Source organism: Nycticebus coucang, chromosome 24 (genome assembly GCF_027406575.1).
Source record: "Nycticebus coucang isolate mNycCou1 chromosome 24, mNycCou1.pri, whole genome shotgun sequence".
NCBI classification, from domain to species: Eukaryota; Metazoa; Chordata; class Mammalia; order Primates; family Lorisidae; genus Nycticebus; species Nycticebus coucang.
This window is the reverse complement of record NC_069803.1, coordinates 27,952,345-27,975,187: the sequence shown is the minus strand read 5'-3', so window position 1 is coordinate 27,975,187 and position 22,843 is coordinate 27,952,345. Positions and strand designations below refer to the sequence as shown.

At 43.8% G+C, this 22,843-nt stretch overlaps 1 protein-coding gene across 9 annotated transcripts in view; it reads right to left on the bottom strand.

The window, feature by feature from the left end:
- Positions 1 to 200: 200 nt before the first annotated feature.
- HMBOX1 (homeobox containing 1) overlaps positions 201 to 22,843 on the bottom strand; it is a 152,766-nt gene continuing 130,123 nt past the window's right edge. Inside the window, exons 7-11 of one of the 9 annotated variants that reach the window (XM_053578433.1) lie at positions 17,860 to 17,942; positions 16,164 to 16,259; positions 14,734 to 14,828; positions 14,454 to 14,525; positions 201 to 12,732 (exon numbers count right to left, since the gene is read on the bottom strand). In XM_053578433.1, the coding sequence (XP_053434408.1) occupies positions 12,595 to 12,732; positions 14,454 to 14,525; positions 14,734 to 14,828; positions 16,164 to 16,259; positions 17,860 to 17,942 (484 nt within the window). In that variant the 3' untranslated portion in view covers positions 201 to 12,594. Of the gene's footprint in view, positions 12,733 to 14,420; positions 14,526 to 14,733; positions 14,829 to 16,163; positions 16,260 to 17,859; positions 17,943 to 22,843 lie in introns of all 9 variants that reach the window. The other 8 variants (XM_053578434.1, XM_053578435.1, XM_053578440.1 and 5 more) reach the window with 8 other exon arrangements.

Below are 22,843 nucleotides of genomic sequence, written 5' to 3'. Positions count from 1 at the left end.
GGCTGAGGTGGGCAGCAAATGGGTGCAGGTGCTGGCTGACCCCAGCCTCCCTCCTGTAGCCAGGTGGTATCTAACTGTGTGACCCTTTCCAAGTGTCCTCGGGACTAATGTTCAAAACAGAACACTCGCGTCCCTTCGGTAGGTAGTATCGGGCACCGCCCAGTGACTGTTCTGATGCAAAGAATCCCAGCCAAGCTTGGTTCAGTTATACATTTTATTCTCTAATAGGTACAATACTAAAATAAACACAAATTAAAAAAAAGTTTTATTAAAACAAAACTGTACAAAAAAGCAGTATACTACATTTTAATTACAGAACAGTCTACTGTCCAAAAGGCACTAATCCAGAATAGGAGATACAATGATACAGGACTCATCTCAACTATTTTAATCAATACGATAGAGCCCTTGTTTCTTTGACCATTTACATCTAGAAACAAGGGCTTTTTGCTACAGTCGTTACACACTGTTATAAATATGAGTCCTACAGGGGAAGGTGCAGTATCCCTCTCCTTAGAGAAGCTTCCTGCCAGCTCCGGACCCAGAGCGTCTTTTGGCCTGGCCTCCCATTGGTTGGTTTCTGGCCACTCCTGGCAGCCACTTTAACCCCTTCTTGTGATTAGCACCTGCAAAGTGGGTTCTGAGATGCTCCAGGTCACTGGGGCTGGAGACCTGGGAGATAAAGCGTCAGCAGCTCAGCAGAGGGAGGCATTTTGGTAACCTGATCTGAAGAAAGGCAGCAACTACTCTGAGGGAGACGGACCCAGGGACAGCCAACAAGCTGGCACCACAGGTCAGGCACAGCCCTGCTGCTGTCAGCACAAACTCAGGAACAGGATCTCTTATTTCTTGGCCAGAGTTTAGAGATCTCCTGTGTCCCTTCCTGGTGGGCCCAGGGGACACTCTGTAACAGGGAGATCTCATAATCTTTTGTTTTAGTTGATTTCTAGAAGTGGAATTTTGCTTCCCAGGAGGAAGTCAAAATACAGTGACTGGCACGAAGCGGGGGAGCTGTTTCCCTCACCAGGAAGTAGCTCCGGGTCCCCTCAGGGTGGACAGGACCAAACTGTTTGCTTTTCTGTGTCGAGTGGCCAACTCTCTAATGGACTCTGGACCTAAGGGAGAGAGATACTGCAGCTTTCCAAACAGTGTCATATACATATAAGACAAAGACAGGCATCTGATGTTAACAAAAATAAGTAACAAAGAAATAGGATTAAACCAAATCTCTTCTCACAGCATCCTATACTACATCCTCCTTCTGCTTAGCAGAAAATTGTACGTACACAAAAATACAAATACACAATTTTGTAGAACAGTCTGATTTTAATATATTTATATATATTTATATTTATACGAGTGGCAGGTTAGTTCATTATATAGAGCTTTTTGCACTTTTGGCTCATATGCAACAAGGCTTATAAATTCAGCTTTAGCTTTCATTCAGGTTTTATAGCTTTTGAACAATTGTTTTCACATTTAAAGCAGCATCCAATTTGCACTAGGAGTTTGTGGTGATTATAGGAAAGATGGGGTCGGGGGTTATTGAAGGGCAGGGGATACATTCCAGTGTGTGTGGCAATGGACGGAGGATTCCATGTGGACAGAGCTGACCATGATGACCCCTTGAGGTAGACTGGACACCTACAGCAGACTCTAGACACAGGTGTGACTCGCCCTCAGGGACACATGGTACACAAGATGGGGGACAGAGACCAGAGGAGACACCAAGGGGAAACAGACCAAGACACACGGCAGGGAGGGGCTCTCTGCTCCCATGCCAGTCGGGCAGGGGTCCCACACGTCCGTCTCAGAGACGCCAATATTTGGTGGATGCTAAGTAACTTCAGACAATCCCAAGGCATCTGGGCCATGGTATGTGACCTGACCGTTCCACTTGCTTTCCATTTTAGATCTTACTGCGCCAGCTAGTTTCCACCCTGGCAGTGAACCCGTCTTTCAAAAGTGGAACCCCAGCACTCTGCTCTGGCTTGCTGCAGTGTTCAAGTCCAGCTAAGCGAGAAGGAACCGGGCCCTTCGTGCCCCTCCCTGCGTTCTCCTAGTGCGCTGCTCTCCTCACATTCACCTCTTCAGTCACAGCCAGGCTAAGTGACAGACACGCGGTAGTGCGCTGGGAAGAGCCTCACGCTCGTCCTCCCACAGCAGTCGCCCCCCTCTGCTCACCCAAGTCCAAATGCTCCTGGTAGGTCTGCCCACTGTCAGATGTGAATACCCATATCACGTTGTCTGAACAAAAATGCTGGATGATTAATGAAAATAAAGTGCCTGGGTTTGGATTGTTCCATTTTGCAAAACCTTTTAACGCACCAACAAATCAACTGAGTGCTGCTTAGTGATGTGATCTGAACATAGTGTGGTCACAAAATAATCTGTGTACACCCACCACATAATAAAGGCCCCGTATTTAGGTCAGAATTAAATTACTTTTAAAAAGAAGCAAACAAGTACTCTCACATTCATTTTCAAAAACACACTTTCGATCTTGCTTAACGCCCTACTGCTGACAGCCTTTCCGAGCCGCTGTGAGCAGACGCCCTGCTCCCTCCACTCCAGGAAGAGGACACAGAAGTGCGGCCAGGATTCCAGAGACTCACGATGGCAAATGAATCAGCCAGCGTGTTCACTAACTCACTCTGATGATTTGACGCCAACAGAGACAGAATGCTGCTCTGAGGCTGTCTTGCTCTACTGTCGTCTTAACTGAGTAGCTACTGAGACTTAGCTAAGCAGACTCTTAAACTGCTCTGTGAACCAAGACCATGACCACACAAACAGAAACACCTCTAAAAAAAGAAACACTGGAGAACAGTGACAAAGCCAGCCTGACATGGCCGTGAAGAGATCCCTCCTGCTTGCTCACCTTGCGGCGGTTCTGCCTGCAGAACCCCAGGGACCCTGGAGAGGGGTAGCCACCCGGTGCCCACCCGAGAGAGCTAAGTGCAGGGTGGAGAGGGAGAGGGCACAGGCCCAGTCTCTGGCAAGTTCCAGAGGTCTGTGACTTGCTTAGGCACTTAAAAAACATAAATAAAAATTTATCCTTGACAGGTACTGCATATCCAACATGACCATGGCCGTAGACAGGGGGTGAGCCCATGGGGAAATCAGAGAAGGCTGCGGGCTCTTCCAGGGGAGGCATCTTCGGCAGGGAGAGCATCCTACCTCGCAGTCAGGGTGAGTCTGAAGAAACCAGTGTTGTGATGGCGCAGCAGCTAGGGGTGGGGCCCAGCAGAGAGACCTTTCCAGGTCTGTGTGCCGCAGCCCAGCAAGACAGTGGGCAAGTGCAGGTCTGGGGAGGCCCAGGCAGGCCTGCTCCAGATGCCGCTGTGGGGCTGGGGAGGCGCACACCACACGGACTTGCTTTCTCGGGTCAACGTGAACAAGCTACTAGGAGAAGAGAGGCCCTTCACAGAGTTTTTCTGGCAAAACTGAAGAGCAGTAAGGAGAAGCCTTGCCAGAGCTCCTAATGCTTGGAAAGAAAAAAGCACTATACACCCCCTTCCGAACTTTGGCTTTGGTTTTGTGGTGCCCATTTCAGAGGTGCAGGATTGAGGGGTACATTGATTCTAATACAGTGGAATGTAGTTTTCAAGGCAAATCTTAACAATGTTTCTTGAAAGCGCCCACAGCTGAGCACCCTCAGCTTTGTGCAGACCCCCACTCTAAGCAATGTGGGCACTTCCTGCACAAATTCGGCGTAGAAACAAGTCCAATGTACTATCACCAGAGTGGCTGCTGTTTACATTAATACAGCATTAATGTAATTCTCTTGTCCTGTTTTATAGCTCCAGTAAATAATGAAGTGGAAAAATGATGCTCACGAGTTTATGCAGGGCTGTTCAAGTAAAGCAAAAAACAGGTTTCTGTGTGCAAAGAAAGCCATAAAACAAGACTGAAATTTAGTTGCAGTTGAAAAAATCCTAAAGAAAGAACCTTGAAACAGGAGGTCTGTGACTTGCTGCCACAAACACAGGTGAGTGCTCCTTCCCAGGGACAAATGAAGCAAGGCCCCCGTTCCTAAACGCCAGTGGCACAAAATCAGGACCGGTTCCAAGATGAAAGACACACATACCTTTTCCCCTTGAAATTAAGTTTTGTGGGAGGAGCTGGATAATAAAGCTCCATCAGAGACTCATGTAACAATATGGGGGGGCTCTCCCAGAGGCTCCTGAGCTGGGGTTCACTCTCGGGCTCCAAGGAGGCCTCTGGCGTGAGAACAGATGTGGAGAGAGATGGTGACAAAACCAACCCCGATGAGAACCACTTATTTTTGCAAAGAGAAGAGAAGAAAGGGGAGGAGAGAAGGAAGAGAATTTCCGTGGAGCCAGGTCAGTGTGGAGCCCGTGTCCCTGACCAGCAGTCCCTGAGCCGCCACGTGAGCAGTGGCGGGACAAGCACCAGCCTCCCCCGAGGAAGCTCCCTGCTGTGCCGCATCCTAGATGGCAGAGGGATCTCAGCTCAGCCCAAATGTGGATTTGTCTCCATGCACAACTGCTATTCACTGGCCAAGTAGGGTTCCCGGGGACCCAAGGAGGGCCTGAGCCAGGGCAGACACTCATGCAGTTCCAGAAAACCAAGCCCCTGACCACAGCAGGATATAGAAGAGTAATCTGCGCTAAGAAAATACTAGAAGAGTTGAATAGAGCAAAAGATAAGATGTGCCAAAGATGTTCATGTTCTCTGCTTTTATTAACTGAACCGCAGGCAAGAAGTGCCGTAGAGTCTAGTTCCCTTGAAGCCTCACTGTGCTCCTGTCCTGGACCGGGGGGAGATTAGGGGAAGGGCTCAGCCTGTGGGGTGAGGTCTAGAACCTCACGGGAGCACTGGTCTAGTTTCAGAGGTGGTGGCAATATGACTGTGGGGCCATCGCTGTCCCATAAGAAAATGAAACAAAGTAGAATCCTCTAGAGACCTGCCTGGCTGCGGTTGGGGGGTTGCTTGGTGTCAGGCCTGTGAACCTCCACGTGCTCAGCAGGCAGCTCGGCACCAGCGGGACGTCTGTGTGTCTGTCTCTTGGGGTAATATGTTGTAGAAAGGTGACATCTTTAGTTCTTACAAGAATAATTTCTGACGTTTGCTTCCAAAAATTACTTATTGCATGTTTAAACACTGCCTATTTTTAGTAGATAACAAGACAAAGATTTCTTTGTAAGGTTCCTTTTTCACTAGAGGAAGGGGTGAGGCTGCTGGTGGCAAAGGAATATATGGTACAGGGTTTTTTGAATCACCCCCAAGTGGCCTCTGGGGAGGGAAATGTCTAACTCCAGTTCTTTTTAAGTATACCATCCCTGAAGTAGCATTTCTAATACTTTGATCCCTAAGACAGATTACGTGGAAGGTTTTAACTGTGGTGGTAATTCTATTTCCTCTGAATGTTAGCAGATCAGAATGTTCTGCCGGCTGTTTTAATGCATGTCTCACAAATCACAGAATTAGACTCATCTCGTCAGCTCTCAGAATCTCTAATTTTAAGACAGATTCTAAATTTTAAATGGAAATAGTTCTCTTTCAGCAACTAGGAATGAAGAACAGGGATGCTCTACTCTTTGGGGTCACGAGTCTCTAGTCATTCCCGTTGTCATAAAGACCGACGGGTTCCCTCCCTAAGACACAGTCTCGGTGACTGAAGGGGTGCCCGGGGGTGCTGCACAGGAGGAGAAACATGAATAAAAATCTTTCAAGATTTTTTTCGAGACCCAGCACAACTACTATACATTTCATCGTAGGTAATTTTAGGGGAGCAAAACAAAAAAACCCTGAAGGCATTAAGAACCTTTCCCTAAATTGTCAGGGTGGGGAGAGGACAGCTGTAACTAGCATTCCACCCAGGTCAGGGCTCCTTCTGATGTATGGAGGGGGGAAGACTTGTACATGGGAAAAAGCCAGAGCTTTATTTTCTGTAGTGGCTACCAACCAATCCTGGAGTGTTCCGGCCTGAAACAGCTTCTGAAAGGCCATGTGGCACTACACTGGGTGCTGGTGTTCTTGTGGACTCACTCTTGATTATACAATTGGATAAATAAAGACTTCTGTCTTTATCCAATAAAGTGATGGGGAAAAAAACCCCAAGCCATAATCTAGAGAAAGGCTAGCTGGTGACTCAGTAGCTCCGATCCAAAGTGACACCATAGGATGAGAAGAGTAAGGGGACCCTATCATGGGACCGAAAGCAAGAGTGAGAGGGAATGAGGCTGTGGCAGTGAGACCATGTGCTCACACAACAGGACAGTGACGAGACTCAGGACGGCAAAGGCGCCTGACACACGGCGGCTGGTAACTAAGTGTCATGGGGGAAAACCCTATCCAACTCCACAAACTCCTGTCTGATAAATACTTCCCGACGGTGATGCCAATGGAAGTATCAGGCAACCAAGGAAAGGGCTCAGTATGCAGCAAATGTCCTCAAGTTACGTCAGCAAAGTCTCCGAGCTGGTGGGCTGGAGGCCCGTCCGAGGTTCACCACATTTAGGATTCTGATTGGGGTTTCTGCCAAAGGTAGAGCAGGTCGAAACGGGATGTGATTGAGGCTTCCAATAATTTAGGAGTCAAATGGGAACAATAAGCAAAGCTTCCGTTTTCAAGTTGAAATAACTCCAAATCCTTCTCTTTCACTGAGGGAGAACATGAGTACCATATCATTATTTTAGTTTACTGAGTTGCTGTTCCAAATGTTCTCGGGAGCATTAGTGCTAAAAGAGAACAGGGGAGGGGAGCTCTACCATTTCCAATCACATAAAGGACAGAAATCCTTTTAATTATGACCATGCCAATCTGCATCCTGCTAAAACAGCTAATTACATGTCAGGAGGACACTCAGTCATTCAGAACAATTGCCATTATATTTTTATATATTCATTCTGTGCCACCCCCCTCAATTACCATGGTTACGATTTGAAAAGATTCAGCCAAAGCTTCATTTGATCACAGCACACCAATGTGAATCTGAGAGTTAATTATGGCTGTCTAGAGCCGCTCTTATTTAAAAGAAAATGAAAATGGAGTCAAGGGAGCCAGTGTCCTGAGATTTCCCGAGTGTGAGCCAAGCTGTTGTCCACGTGCCTCCTGCTGCATGAGGGGCCTGTACCCCAACTGGGCCCAACCAATCCGAAACCTGCCACATAACCAGGGGCACAAGAGAAGAGAAGGAAAGCTCCCCTTGCAGATGGAGCCTCTTGGTGGTGACAGAGTGCTGGCCAGTGAGATAACGCGTGTATGTGGTCTACTGTCCAGCAGATTCACTTGAATGGGTCAACTAGATCTAGTTCTGCCCCAATGCCATAGGAGGAACAATAGAAAAGTTGGGATTCTTATGTGTGTCAAGACAAAGGGGGAAACAGCCAGTTCTCTTCCTCTCTTCCCTATTTCTTAACCTCTTGATCACAAAAGAAAACCAGTGTTAGAGGAGACAGGATTTGTTGAATCATTAGATTTCTTTTTGCTGCTTTTTCTCATCCCTACCAAGAAAGAATAATGAAACTAATATGGAAACTTTTCCGGTTCACAAGCTTCCAGCTACTGGAAGTACACAGATAGGAACAAAGTTGCATTTCAGAGAAAAGTGAGTCAACCACTGGCCCTGCAAGATCACAAGAGCAGCAGCTTTTCGCTTTCAATCTATAAATAGAATTAAGAATAGCCTTTCCTACTAACTTAGTTGGGTAGTTCTCTGCACATGGTAAGGGCATCTGTCTTCTTAAGTGAGAGTCTTGTTTGAAACCAAGAGTACATAACGTAGAGTACCACACTACAGAAGATGGGGCCCTGTTCTGACAGATGCTACCGTGAAACCCTCAGATGACCTGGTGGTCACAGGTGCCTCCGCGGGACAGCCTTCCACTCTCATTAGGCAGCGATACCTTTACTTTGGACAATGTGGAAGGGAAGAAAAGAGATGGCTTTCAGCTTAATCTGTCAAATCCAGGATGGCTGACAACTTGATCCCCAAATCCTGAGTGACCTTCCTTGCTATTCAAAAGAGTACACAAAAAAGGGAATGCTTTATATGTGTAATTCCCACCCTCACCCCAGTGCGTCCACTACCCCACACCCTCCCCCAAGACAAGGTACCCAACTTTCACTTGGGAAATCTTGAAAAATAAATCTGGCTCAGTAAAGCTATAAATGATTTGGCTGGTCTCAACACAGCCCCAGTGAATACAGTAGTAAAGCATCACTAATAATCACAACACAGTGACAAAATCTGTCAGCATTCCTACATAAGATTTAAATCACACAAATTAACACAGAAACCAATGTACAACAGGGAGGGTCAGGACTGTAAGGTCATCAACAATGAAGAAAATTATTGCCTAAGAATCTGTTGAGACTCACTGGGGAGAAAATACTCTGGGTGTTCTCAGAACAACAAAAGACAAAAAGCATTTTAAAAGGCAGAGCCACGAGTTACACAGGAAGATTGCTTCTAACCAAACCTTTCTCAAGATAAAAGAGAATTAAGGACTGAAAGTTCACATTTTAATGGTGGGGTGGTGGGGCTATTTCCACAGTTGTGGGCGGGAATAATGTATCTGGTCAAGACAGGAGGGAGTGTTTGTGTTACAAGGTGGATACACCCACCTACTGCCTGGTGTAGCAGGATAAAAAAAAAACTCAGCAAGAAGTCAGCTCAAGAGAAGGACAGACGAAGATGGTGGGAACTGTTCACAGACAAGAAGAGCCTGGAGATTCCTGATTTAAATAAGAGTGCATTGGTACCTGGTGGTATCGAAGGGAAAAATTTCTAAAGCCAACGTTTCTTAAAGACAAAGGCCAGACAGGGAGAAATGAAACTGATTCTTCATAGTTACTCCCTTTGAGGTAAAAATAAAACTGGATATCTGGACCCACAGGAGTTGCTGATTACTGAACAGTCATCATAAATATACCAGGAAGTAGTATAATGCTAAATTTATATATTCCAGTATTAATGATTTTCCTCAAGTCTTTTCTAGGTGGTCACACCTACTAAGCTGGGGTGAAAGGTACCTATGCGTGGGGGGTGCCTCCTGCCCCCTTCTGTAAAGGGCCACGGGAATGTGGATGTGGGGTTATCCGACTGAATGGCTAGTGTCCACTGTGAGGTGGAAGGTAACTATACTTATCAACCACTTAAGAGGATTGAGACTGCCAAGAAAACAGGCTTAAGGGGCACTCTAACATCACAAACCAAGATGTCTACTTGGCACTGAATGCCACTAGACGGTCCGTACTGGCCTTCACTTGATGCTGGGATTATCAATAGATGGAAGGCAGACATCTCCTTAACGTGATCCATCTTTAAAAGTTCCCTTTGTAAGGTGTTTTTTTAAAGGGTGGGAAGCTTTACCCCCCTGACTACAGTAATTGAATTAAAATGTCTTTTAAAAAAATAAGTTACATGAATATCTGTTGGCCAGTTGCCCGTACTCAGTATTTAAAAGACACTTAAAAGTCTTCCTCAATCAGGAAGGAACAGAGCTGACAGAGCCCTTTGAGGCCTGAAGTTCAGAATGGACTGAGAGGAGAGAGAGTGACCAGAAGACAGCAGGTGATCTGTAAAGAGCCTGGCTCGTTCCTCTTCAGTAATAGCGCAGTTTAGCATTTCTATTTTAAAACTACCTCCAAAACCTGGAAAAGCTTAGGGAAGAAGTTTACTGTCCAAAGATATTAGAAACATTAACAGTGGCAGCGCCATACGCCATTTCCAAGAACTAAAGGGGTCAGGAAGAGACAGCAGAATTGACCCTGGTAACAAACAGAAAACTGATGGTAGGTTTAAATCTAGACCAAACAAAAGTCAAGTCTTACCCTTGGCGAAAAAGCAAGTTAACACGTAAGGCAGTGGGGTCTTCAGAGTAGGCCACAGGTCTTCTCAGATGACAAGAGTCGTGGGCGAAAGACTCTTTCCTCCTGTTCCCACTGAGTCCAACACAAGGCTGTCTTCCACTGGTGGAAATATTCTTTTAGTTTCACCACAGCGGCAGTTAGGGCCTCGTACTGCTCTTGGAGGATGCGAACTCCTTTTATTCGCTGAAGGCTTTTTTCTTCCTTAAAGGTCTTAAAACAATGAAACCTTTTAGCTCTTCTATGCCAATCACTGAATTTCTTTAGAAATGGCAGCTGTCTTAACAGTTTGTTCCCTTAAAAAGATCAGCAAGAACAAACAATACTAGCAATCCTATCACAGAGAAGCTATCAATTACAATAAATAATGTGATGTGGCTTGTCAGAGTGCATGTTTTTCCTCTCCTTGTTCTGATTCAACCAAGAAAAAGACAAAACTCCACCAAAACAGAAAGATAAAATGTTATATTTCTTCTAAGCAAAATAAACGGAAAGAAAGATACCACAATTTCCTAACTGAAGTAAGTCAAGTAAACCAAGAAAGAATATGAGCAGGGGAGCAGGAGAGTGGGTGGGGTCATTCCTGAGAATAATAAATGCTACTCTTGAATTTGTTGGTTCAAGTAATACAGTAAAACAGATGACTGTTCCATTTTACTTCAATTCTTGGAAGCTGGAAAAAGTATACACAATCCCCCCCCACCCCCCGTCCCGAAATCCATGGACAAGAGCAGGACCAATCCCTGCATAATGGTTCTTTAAAGTCACAGACATGTATGAGACGGTACTTTCATGCCTTCTCAAAGACTCTTCCCTACACTTATGTGAGCAGGATTAACAGATGAGGAGATGATATGGTCAGCGTGTGCCTTACCTGGTAGGAGCCCAGTTAAGGAGTGGCGGATATTCAGTATGTCATAAATGAGAAAGGGAAGACCAAGGGAGGTCAGGCTCGCTCTCTCTCTCTCTCGATAGTTTGAAGTTGAATACATTTGGTAGAGGAGGAGGAATGAAGAGGTAAGAAAATGGCACCTTCCATCTTGGTAACTTTTCAGGTAATGGACAAAAAGAAACCCCGCTTAATAGCCAGCCCCATGCTCCCCTTGAAACAAGGCTTCCTTCCACCCTGAAAGGGGGTGGGATGAGGCAGAAAGTACGCAGCAGTGTGCCTCTCTCAGATGCACCCTGTGCTGTTTCCTTTTCCCACCGTGACAGTGTGTCACTTAATCGGGATGCCAAGAGATCATTTTCATACAAGGCCAGCAGATGTAATTTTCTTTGATGCATGAATAGTTCATCACTTTGCTACTAGATGACAAGGTGATCACAGGGTGACTCTATAACGCAAGTTCACTGTTTGGTATTTCGAGTTCTCAAAATGAAAAAAAGATTTATCAAATATAAATATCTTTAAAAAGTAACAAAAGTGCTACATATATGATCGAGGAAAAAAATTCCATTAGTTACTGCCACTTAAAGTAGATTAAACTTTACAAATATTACCACATCCATTATCAATATGGCTTCCAATTATTAAATAAATTGCCTGTAGCAATAGCTTTTCACATCTCTACAAGGACAGAGTAAAGAGAACACCAAAGCAGTCACATCCTGTCATGTCTCACATAGCCACAATGTAAGTGGCCAATGTCCCCTGCTTTTTTCTGCTCCTATTTAGGCAAGTATTTGCATCTGTGACAGTCAGCACAACCCCAGTGCTGTCCCCTACCGGCCTCTCAGACTGAGGGGGCTTCAGTTAGTGGATAAAAGACTGTATTTCACTATTTTTGACCTTCGCTCCATCCTTGAAAGACTGTTTTTGGTAGCAGGGAAAAGGAACACCGATAGGAGGCAAAGCAACTTCCACGAGGGCCTCCGGAACGTTCCAGACAGGCACTGGTAACTGTGCCGTGGAATGTACAGTGGTTCTGAGAACTGGACTTAGCATCCATTAGACATTCAGCTCATGGTTTTTTCCAATGCTCTCAAGCTGGGTTTGTTTTTTTTTTAATTTTTGTTTTTTGTCTTTTTTTTTTGTTTTGTTTTTAATTATGGTCCCAAAGGCAGAAGGCAGTATTTTTATCTACTAAGTCACACAGCTTGTGAGAGGAAAGGATATCTGTGTCAGGCATGTTAACAACAACCAGAATAAGAACAAGTTTCTCCATTGACATTCTTAGCACAGCACCCAGAGAAGTGTAATCTAGCCACGGTGTGACTATAAGGAGGCACGGCTTATTGCAGCTGGAAATCAATTCTCCTCACGCCGAGGTGGGGATGCTAGTGTTCCTGTGACTCTGTGGATACTCCCCAGTGGGGTCTGTCATGCCGTGACTCTACCTCAGCTTGCTTCCTGTCAGCCTTGGGGGAGGAAAAGGAGGTACAGACTAGTGTTACATGAATCTAAGGTACCCAAGATTTTACACATAGCCTAATATTTGAGAACTGAGGGCTATCTAAATACCTGGAAGCACTTTCTTGGAATGCTAAGACGGAGCAGCAAGATTTTCTAGCCTCAGGGGCTGGGAGAGGGAAGGTTGGTTGGTTGGTTATTATTTACTGGGAATTAATACTGAGAGAGTATATGCAAAGGCTGAGGGCACCATGCCATCTTCACAGAACAAGACCCTAACGGCTACCTGACATACAAGAAACTGCAAGTTATACTGTAAGAACACATGTTAAGGACCGAGGAAAAGTCTGCTAAGGTGCTACATCTAAACTAAGTTAACTCGTTGTGTTTCACCTCCCTGATCAGTCATCATCCAGGGCCTCTGTCTTGATTTCGTTGGCTCCTTGTCGGGCCAATGCCAAGATAGTGTGGTTGACTGCTGCCATTTCCACAGCTAATGAGATGGGGTCTTGGTGGTCACTATGGCTCGTGCTGTCATCCTAGATGTGCAGAAATAAGAAATGAATGTTACTGGTGGATTGCTACAATTCTCTAGTTCACAGAGAGGCATGCCGGGGCAAGGGGAGGCAGAACATTCGAGGAAGAGAATGAAACAGCAGGGAGGGTCTCGTGATAAAGGTGAGTTGTATTTAAGTAGACACTGAATGGATATAGGTCCAACTTTCTCCACTGATGTTTTTATGATTCAACAAATAAAAAGCACTAAAAGTTTTTCCTGGCTGAGCGTTTTTTTTTTTTTTTTTTTTTTTTTTTTTTTTTGCAGTTTTTGGCAGGGGCTGGGTTTGAACCTGCCACCTCCGGCATATGGGGCCGGCACCCCACTCCTCTGAGCCACAGGCATTTTATTCATTCCATCAGAAAAGACTGCTGGTGAAGATGATCAGACCTGGAGTGCTAAGTACAAGACCGATCTTTTGGGTCTTTCTGTTTGTAACAAACATGGCACTAATCACCACAGGCCATGCTAGCGAGCCATTAACTTCCAGGCTGGTACTCTTACAGATTATTAGAATTCATGCTATCGCTCTACCGAAATGCAAAAACTGGACAAAACTTACAACTATAGGCACTGACATCTTACAGATAAAAGTGTATATCTGTAAATAAAGAATCCTCAATTATAAGAAGACAAAAGTGTCACTGTTAGAAATGGCTGTGGCAGAAGGGTGTGGGGCTCTCCTGCTCAGGTAGCTGACCAAGGGGACTTGGGTGGGCATCTTCCCTGGAGGCAGTGCGAGGCTCCCCTCACAGCTCAGTGTGTGAACACAACAAAGCTGTGAGGGAGGCTGGCCCCACAGGATGCACCGGCATTACAAATTAGGGGCATGTTTCTCATCTGTAATATCTTCAGGGGAACCTGGAATCAAAGAGCTTTGGAAAGCGTAAGTCCCTTAGGGGGGAAAAAAAGGGCATGGATGTGCTACCCTCAGGGCATCTGTGAAAAAAAATGGAAATTATCCATCTCATACTGGTAGGTTGAAAAATAATAGGAACGTTTCCAACTAGGAAGACTTAGAGACCATTATCTAAGTAAAACATGGGCTATGATTTAAGATCCGAAAAGAAAAAAAGTAATCTTTGGTAAGTGTGGGTTTCAGTTTCACTTTGATTTTCAGAAATTAGCTATCAGAATTTAAAAAGGGAACCACATCCTCTTGGAGTGTCTACACTCAAGCTGATACATAGGCTGCTGGGAGAAGAGAGCACCCAGCGGACTCTACGAGGACTCCATGGCCGAGAGGCAAGGAGACGGTCTGCACATAGGAAAGAACAGAAATGTTCTTGCTGAGGTCTAGGGGAAGGAACCACCCATTCATTTCAAATGGAAATGAAATTTAAATCCTACATAAATTCTAATGAAATCTGTGGGGGAGGAGAAACTCCCCCAGGTTTAGTTACTAAATTATTCCATGCAGTGGCTACAATTAAATACATTTCCCCCCCAAGCAATGCAGAGTAAATCAGGGCGAGGTGAGAGTCATGCAGGTATTGCATTTACGACAGGATGCGAGTGTCAATGTGCCAGAGAGACTCTGTAAAATCCACTCCACTGGGCGCGAGGACGCCTACTGCACTGGGGCTGGAGCGGGCGGGCCCACTGTGCCCTGCGCGGCGGCCCCTAGCGTTTCTCAAACACTGAGTGTGTGTGGTGAGTGGTGTAACTTGCTTGTTTGGGTCAGATCCTCCTCTCTTCTTCTACCTTCTCTGCTTCTCTGCCTCCCTCTGAACTTCTTCCCTCCTCCTCCTCCCCATTGCGTACTTGCCAAGTATCCTGTTGTATGACAATAGATCCGTGTGGGTGAAGAACGGTTTCTCACAAATTCAACAGGACATGAAAATCTAACTAGATACATGAGCAGAGTGGAGGGACATTAACTGTTCCCCTCCCCCACCCCAGACAGCCACACCCCCAGAACCAGTTGTCACACTGTCCCACTGCTCAGTCACCAAGAGCCTGTGCCTGCAGCCCAGGTCCTCACCTGCTCAGAGTAGTCGTTTCCGTCCACATCATCACTGTTGGAATGGCCTCCTGGACTCTGTACATCTATCCCATGACTCTCCAGGATTGCTGCTTCTTCGAAAAAAGCAAATAGATCCCTAAATTATCTGTTACCTTATCATAACGGCTAGAACTCTACATTAATTTTAGTGCTAAAGAAATTAGAATATAATTAAATATAGAACCTATATTCCTCTACATTAGTTTTCTTTTTAAACTGTAAAAGGATAAAATTCAGCTGCACGGAGGTCCGGAGAGGCGCACATGGGCCATTCTGGAGTGTCTGCTACTATGCAAGTTAAGTTGAAGATGTTAACTGGTAGGCACTTCAAACACGCTTGCTAAGTAAACAGCCCTCCTGTCTTGGGGTTCTAATGAAGCATATGAGAGCTATAATGATAAACAGGAACTATATTTAAAAATGAAATGCAATTGTAAAAGTTTGACATCAACCCCTCCCATCTCATGAATTTAAATTTCTTATTTTTTGCTACAGTTTTGAATGGGAAAAACATCTTTTTATTTATTAGTTGTATTCATAGTTCCCCCTAGACCAGTTCTGGCATTTTCTTGTTTCCCCTCGGCTTTATTAGGGTCTAATCAACAAAAATTGTATATAATAATAGTCTATAATGTAACATTTGGATACATGTAAAAATTGTGAAATGACTCCAAGAATTCAGTTTTTTGTTTACCTTGAGACAGTCTTCCTTTGTTGCCTTGGCTAGGGTACAGTGGCATCATCATAACTCACTGTAACTTCAAATTCCTGGGCTCAAGCAATCCTCCTGCCTCAGCCTCCTGAGTAGCTGGGCTATCGGTGTACATCACCGCACCCAGCTACTTTTTCTGTTTTTAGTAGGGATGGGGTCTGTTGCTCAGTCTGGTCTTAAACGCCTGAGCTCAAGCAATCCTCCCGCCTTGGCCTCCCAGAGAGCTAGGATTACAGAGGCATGAGCCACCACCACACACAGTCCAGATTTCTTAAGTGCTCTTTGTTCCTTGTTTTAAATCTCATTCTAAATTATTAATATTAATCAGTTAATTCTAATCTAAGTCACAGCCCTGTAATAACTAAGAAGCTTAGGGTATCACATTCCTTCTCATAAGACCCTACAAGTACCTTTAATATGTAGTACAGGAGTAAAATGCACAGAGGCCGTGTCTGATTCTATATTCTAGAACTTTAAAGACAACGAGTTTTATAAATAATAAGTGTTAATATTACAATAATATAAATAATACTAAGGACTATTAAAAATACAATGAAGAAAAACATGAGTGATTCTTGTTAGGCTTACAAATCAGGGTCACTTGGCCTTGCAGTTTGTAAAACTGAAGTCACTGGCCAGAGAAACACAGCGCAGCTAACGTGCTTTCTATGAGGACACAGCCGCGCTGATACATTACCGATATTGGCTCTCCTCTTGATCTCCTTCCGTCTGTTAGCAAACCAATTATATACTTTCAGGGAGGTAACTCGTTCCAGATCTGACAGTTTTTTGCCTGTGAATGCATGCAATAAAATTCAGATAATCTGTATCTGGGATCTGAGAATGAATTAGTTTTGAGAAATTACATTTTTGTTTTATTTAAGTTGCTTTTGATTACATTTTTTGCTAAATTAACAGTGGGAATTTTTTTAGTATTACCTAGTACCATGTACACATTCAGTTATTACTAAATAAACATATAAATGAATACACAAATAGTAGTAACTAAGGACACAATATGCTTCAAATCAGAAAGCCAAACACATGGTAAAGAATTCCCTAAGGTCAGTCGCCCAGGGTGTCAGATCAAAGTTCATGTGACAGTTTTGTGTAAGCTTTATCAATTAGCATCATTCTAGAAGAGTAAGTTATTCTTTATCAAGTATCAAGGTAACAGAAATTTACCATACTTACCTTTTTAGGTCTTTATATTAACTAGTTTCCTGCTGTCTCAAGACAGAATAATACACATATTTTCTCAAGGGCTAAAGGCTTATTGTTTAACTGTGCTGGAACACTCTGCACAATTGAGGTTGCAATTGACATTTGTCTTCTTTGAAAGTCAAACTGGATTTCTGATGGACGGCACCAGGCCTGCCAGTTAGGACCCACCTGTACCATTCCTTTCTCTCATGCCCTTTTCTGTTCTTCAGCTTTTAATCCATAGTGGGTAGAGAAATCAGAAAGCAGGGTTTGTTAGGGCCTTGATGATTTAGGGGTAAAATATTTTCCAGGCAGAGTTCAAATTCCTGTGTGGCTTCAGGCTGGGACTTGTGGCTTGAGACAGGGTTCAGGTTCCTCTCATTTATGTGGCTTGTGTGAGACAGGGTTCAGGTTCCTCTCATTTATGTGTTTATGTGTGTTTTGTTAGAGCTGAAGAGGTAGGGCCTGGATTGCTAGAAGTCTGGCTTCAAGGTGAGGGAGAATAAATTACTGTTTAATTGTTATAAAATGATGCTATTTTTATATATAGCCTTTAAGCCAGTCAAAATAATTGGCCAGGTGGAAATCAGTTGGATTATATTAACTGCAAATCGTTTTAATGATAACAAAATCTGTAAAATGTGAAATATTTTAGCACATGGAAGAAAAAACACAGGAAATACTTAAGCAGTTCTGTTGACTTGAGCGGGAACAAAAAGACTTCAAAATGACATTGCTCTAAGTTTTTCCTAGCTAAGCAGAAGTCATCTTGATGTGGGAAGGAAACAAAAGCCAAATACAAAAAGAATTCTTTCCCCTAAAAGAAATACAGAATTACACACTTCATGATTGTTTTAAAAAAACCACCATCTTGATCTTTTTACTAACAAAACTTGCTCAGATATTCCAGACTTTAAAGTTATTTTGGAATTGATAGATTTCTGCTAATTTTTTAGAAGGAGAAGTCCAAACACATACTAATTTCAAGGTCTCTCATCTCATGCAGGGTCATTCCCTGGACACTCTCCAGTGTGAGCATTTCAGTACCTGTCTGAACAGGATGGGGCAGTGGCCACCTGCAGAAGGATGGCACAGACTGAGCTGAGAGCACCAAGCTGAGATAGTGTGAGGCTGAATGCTGATGTGTTACTGAGGGCTGCGCACAGGCAGAGCTGTGCTGGTTGCCTCACCTGGCTTCTGTATAACTGCATTGCAGGCATTGGCAATTTCTTCTCTCTTTGCTTCATCTGGGTATTGATTCTCATTGAAGTAACTGCAGAGGTAACCAACAAGACACAGAGTTTTTAGTTTCTTAAATGTGCTCTCATTAAAACACTAACTCACTGAAAAATATATTCTTCTTTAAGATGTAACATTCAAGTATTTAGCCCAGGATGACCAATGGAATTTTCTGCAAGAATAGAAATAGTCTTATCTATGCTGTCCAATGTGGCAGCCACTAATCACACATGGTTACTGAGCACTTGAAATGACGCTAATTTAAGGAATGGACTTTTGATTTCATTTAACTAATTTATCTAAATAGCTACATGTGACTACTGGCTCCTGTATGGGACAGCACAAGTCTATACACTGCTGTGCTTCTTCAAAACGTGCCACTGACATGAAGGCTATTCTCGTATAAATGATCCGAGTTACAGAGTTATGCTATTTAGGCATTGGGAGCAATAGGACTTTTTTCTTTTATGGTCATATTGTTTATAGTAGTAAAAATTGGATATTACCCCATGGTCCATCAACAGGAGAATAACAGAACAAATTAAGAAACATCTATATTTATACACAGCTATTTCAAAATAAGTTAGGAAAAAGTAAGTTAGAGCTCTACCCATTGACCTAGAGGGATGTTTATGACATATTTCTAAGTAAGAAAAACAATCTGCAGAATAGTATGTGTGAGAATACTGCTATAGAATTTAAAATTCCTAGATACTTCCAGGGGTCATATCCACAAATTATTGGAGTTCCTAAGTGTGTGCAAGTCTGCAGAGATGAAAGCTGGATGTGCACACACCAGGTTGTAAGTGCTGAGTACTCGCTGTGTGTGCAAGTCTGCAGAGACGAAAGCTGGACGGGCACACACCAGGTTGTACGTGCTGAGTACTCACTGTGTGTGTGCAAGTCTGCAGAGACGAAAGCTGGACGGGCACACACCAGGTTGTACGTGCTGAGTACTCACTGTGGGGAAAGCGACTTAATGGGAAGAAATTTAAATATTTTCTTTATCTTACCTTTTTTTCTTTTTTTAGAAAGGTCTTGCTCTGTTGCCCAGCCTAGAGCGTAGTGGCATCATTATAGCTCAAAGCAACCTCAAACTCCTGGGCTCAAGTGATCCACTTGCCTCAGCCTCGTGAGTAGTGGGGGACTCTCATGCCCAGCTAATTTTTGTATTTTGGGAGTAAAGATGACAGTCTCACTATGTTGCTCAGGCTGGTTGCTCAAATTTCTGGCCTCAAGGGATCCTCCAGCCTTGGCCTCCCAAAGTACTGACATTATAGGTATAAGTCACTGTACTGGCCGACTTTAGTACTTTAAAAAAAAAAAAATAATAGGTCTGCTGTGGCCCATCCTTAGGGTTATCAGACCTGCAAAACTGTATGTGAGAACACACTGCTTATTAGTACACTCCTGTCACCATGAGTTTAATAAAAGAAAGAATTTTCCTTCCTTTTTTTTTTTTTTTTTAATTTTGGCCAGGGCTGGGTTTGAACCCGCCACCTCTGGCATATGGGACCGGCGCCCTACTCCTTGAGCCACAGGCACCGCCCAAAAGAAAGAATTTTCATGATTTGAACCTGGAAACTTCGTATCAGGAAAAGCTCCCTTGTCAAATCCTACTACTTATCATTTCTTTAGGGGCTTTCCTTCCCCTTTAATCCCACCTTTCTTATTTCCTGAGCACTTCTGTTTGCAATGGTGGAAATGCCATTCTACCGCCAATGAGCACCGGAGGCCCCCAGCCCTTCTCAGGAATCACCCCCAAACCTGATTCCCCTTCTTTCACAGGCCTTCTCCTCCTCAAAGGGCACACATTCACTGCAGTTGCCCCCACCTCACAGCCTTTTCTTTCCTAGAACATACATCATACAGGTGCACCCTCCTCGTCTTGCCAACTACCACCCTCCACTGTGGGCTTCTGTTTTGTTTAGGCCTCTCTTCCTGCAGGATTTTCACTATCCTCTCTGAGATTCCAGTATTGACACTGAGGATTTTTCCAAGTCACTACCCGTATACCTGCTCCACTCACAAATTTCTAACGGCCTCTGTCTTTGGTCCACTTCTACTGTCTACTTAGGCAAAGCATGCTGGACTAGCTCCGTGCACCAGCAGTGTGGCTATCACTTGGAAGCTTGTTAGAATCAGACACCACCTCAGATTTAGTAAATCAGAATCTGAATTTTAACAAGATCTCAAGGTGACCTGAATGCACAGTAACACCTGAGAGGTACTGGATTAGTTCATTTACTCAAAATTTTTTTTTAGAAAGCGCCAAAAGCAGATATTAACTATTTAATATGTGCTTGTAACTATGGATAAACAAAATAATTAGATAGTTTCCAACTTCAAGGAGTTCATTAACTATTGGAGATGTGTTAAAATGCCATAGGACCTACAGACAGAGCACGGTGGGAGCACAGCACGGGTCTGTTCAGGGTGTTGGTAGGAGCTTTAGAGTTTTGGCAGGAGGCTGCAGGGCAGAGAAGAGGAGAAAGAGCATTTCACGCAAAAGGGAACAGCGTGTGCAAAAGCAAAATGGAGGGTTTTCAGCATAGAGAAGAGTTCAGTGTAGTTAGAACGTGAGATTCATACAGAAAAATGATGAGTTATTAGCCTGCAAAGGTAAGAAGGACCCAGTTTGTGAAGAGATTCATCCGAGGCTTATCCTGAACTACACAGGAAACCTAGAGGTTTTGAAGATAGAGATAAAGATCTATCTTTGCTTTAGAAAGGTAACTTTCTGATACCGTCAAGGCTCAACCCTCAGAATTCTACCTCCATGATCATAAATTCTGAAGTTCCTCAATCAACTTTCAGTTTACCTACTCCTCCTCTTTGAAAGAATTAGTTCTTCATTTTCTTTATGATCTTTAATCTCTTAGTAACTTCCACCCCTGCCCAAACATAAGCAAATTAAAAAAAAGAAATCTCCATTGATCTATCCCTCTTCCTTGGGTCTCACATCTCATCTCTTAGCCTGAACTCCATCAACAACATCCCTCAGGAGACATTCAGATTGTTTAGCTTTTTTGTCTTTCCACTGTACCTGTCCAGCCAATCTGCTACCCTGCAGAAAGCACCTTCCATTTGTTTTCTTCCATCCTTGCCTCAGGGGACCAAGTATTCCTAGGCAAAGTCATGAAATAGGGCCAATTGGTTTCTTTATAAATTTGGACTTTCCAACCTTAATCAGGCCCCTCATTTCTGATAGGAATTCTTTTTTTTTTTTGAGACAGAGTCTCACTTTGTTGCCCTTAGTAGAGTGCTGTGGCATCATAGCTCACAGCAACCTCTAACTCTTGGGCTCAAGTGATTCTCTTGCCTCAGCCTCCCGAATAGCTGGGACTATAGGCGCCCCCACTCAGTGCCTGGCTTTTTTTAGAGACGAGGTCTCACTCTGGCTCAGGCTGGTCTCAAACCTGTGAGCTCAGGCAATCCACCCGCCCACCGTCTTTTCTTTTTAACCAGCTGTCTTTTGTACCCCACCTTTCATGCCTCACATACCTACAACCTCTTAGCTTCTAAGCCCTCAACCTATCTCTGTCACTCTTTTTGCAGATATCCTTACCTTCCCTTTTGCCAAAATGGAGATTAATATGAGTTAATCTTTTTAGCTCCTCAACTTCCATACCGCTGAGCCATTCCTCAATTTATTCTTTTGTCTCGTGGCAGACGATGATGCATGCATTCACCTCCTCTTCAAAGCCAACTTGACCTCAGGTCCCCGTTTTTAATTTTCCCAACTCCCTCCTTTCTTCATCGCAAGTCCCATGTTTTCCCTGAGTCTGTACGATGACCCTATTTCATGGATTTTATTTTTTATTGTTTTATGATGTTTGCATTTGTTAGGTAAAGTCCCTCTTATAATTGTGTCCTGTCCTCAAGAGTTGTGCCAGATGCTCTAATATTGTGCCCATTAAGTGGGAGCACACTTGTTCCCCTGCCCCCCGCTTGAATTGAGTTTTTCTCTTATGTGGGGATGTATTAGATTGTCTACTGGCTACTTCACTGATTTCATCTTGCATATTTCTTCATTATTCTGATCTGTGAAATCAGAATTCATTTTATAATTTAGTGATGTCTTAAAACTAATTGTCAGTGTTTCTTCACCCTCTTTGGCATGTAAAATAAGGTGTGTCTTACAATCAAGGCCTTCTCAGATTTAATAGAATATGGCAGTTGCTAAAACCTACAGATCTAGCACACCTCATTATGACAATTTTTTATCCAAATAACTGCAAAGCCTGTGACAGATACTCTACCCCCTTTAATACCTGATTAATATTCCTAAAACACATCTCTAGTCAGTGTCCTGTTCAAAAATTTTCAAAGGTTCATCATCACAGAAGTGTTCAGAGTCCTCCTCCAGCACCTTCCCATCTTCATCTGCTGCCACTCCCATGCCCAGGAGAACAGAGCAGCCTAAAAACTCCTCGCATCTCTGCCCTTCTGCCAGTACCTCTGCTTTTTACCTGCCCCCCACCCAGTGCACATCTTTCAGGGTAAAATTCAAATATCACCTCTTGGCCAGTCAAAGCTTTTTTAGCTCTGTGAATCTCATAGCATTTTGTCTGTTCCTCCCTTACGTCGGCTTCATTGTGTTTTATCCTTGTAATTGCACACATCTCTCTCCTTCTACGGTGAAGACCATCTGACACCAGGAACAAGTCTGACTCATCCTCACAAGCACAGCTCACTAATGACAGTGCTGACAAACTCAATGATGGACAAAGTCACTACCGACCAGTGTGGGGCCTCTCAAAGACATGGATACCATAGTAAAAAGCTACTGACACCACGGGTACAGAGACACTGCAAAATGGGTCTTGAAGGATATACTAAAGTGTTAGAAATGATTATCTGTGAGGAGCGAGAAGGCTGGGGGTGGGGTGAGGTGGGGAAATATTGGCAACAATTCAGAGTAATTTTTACATT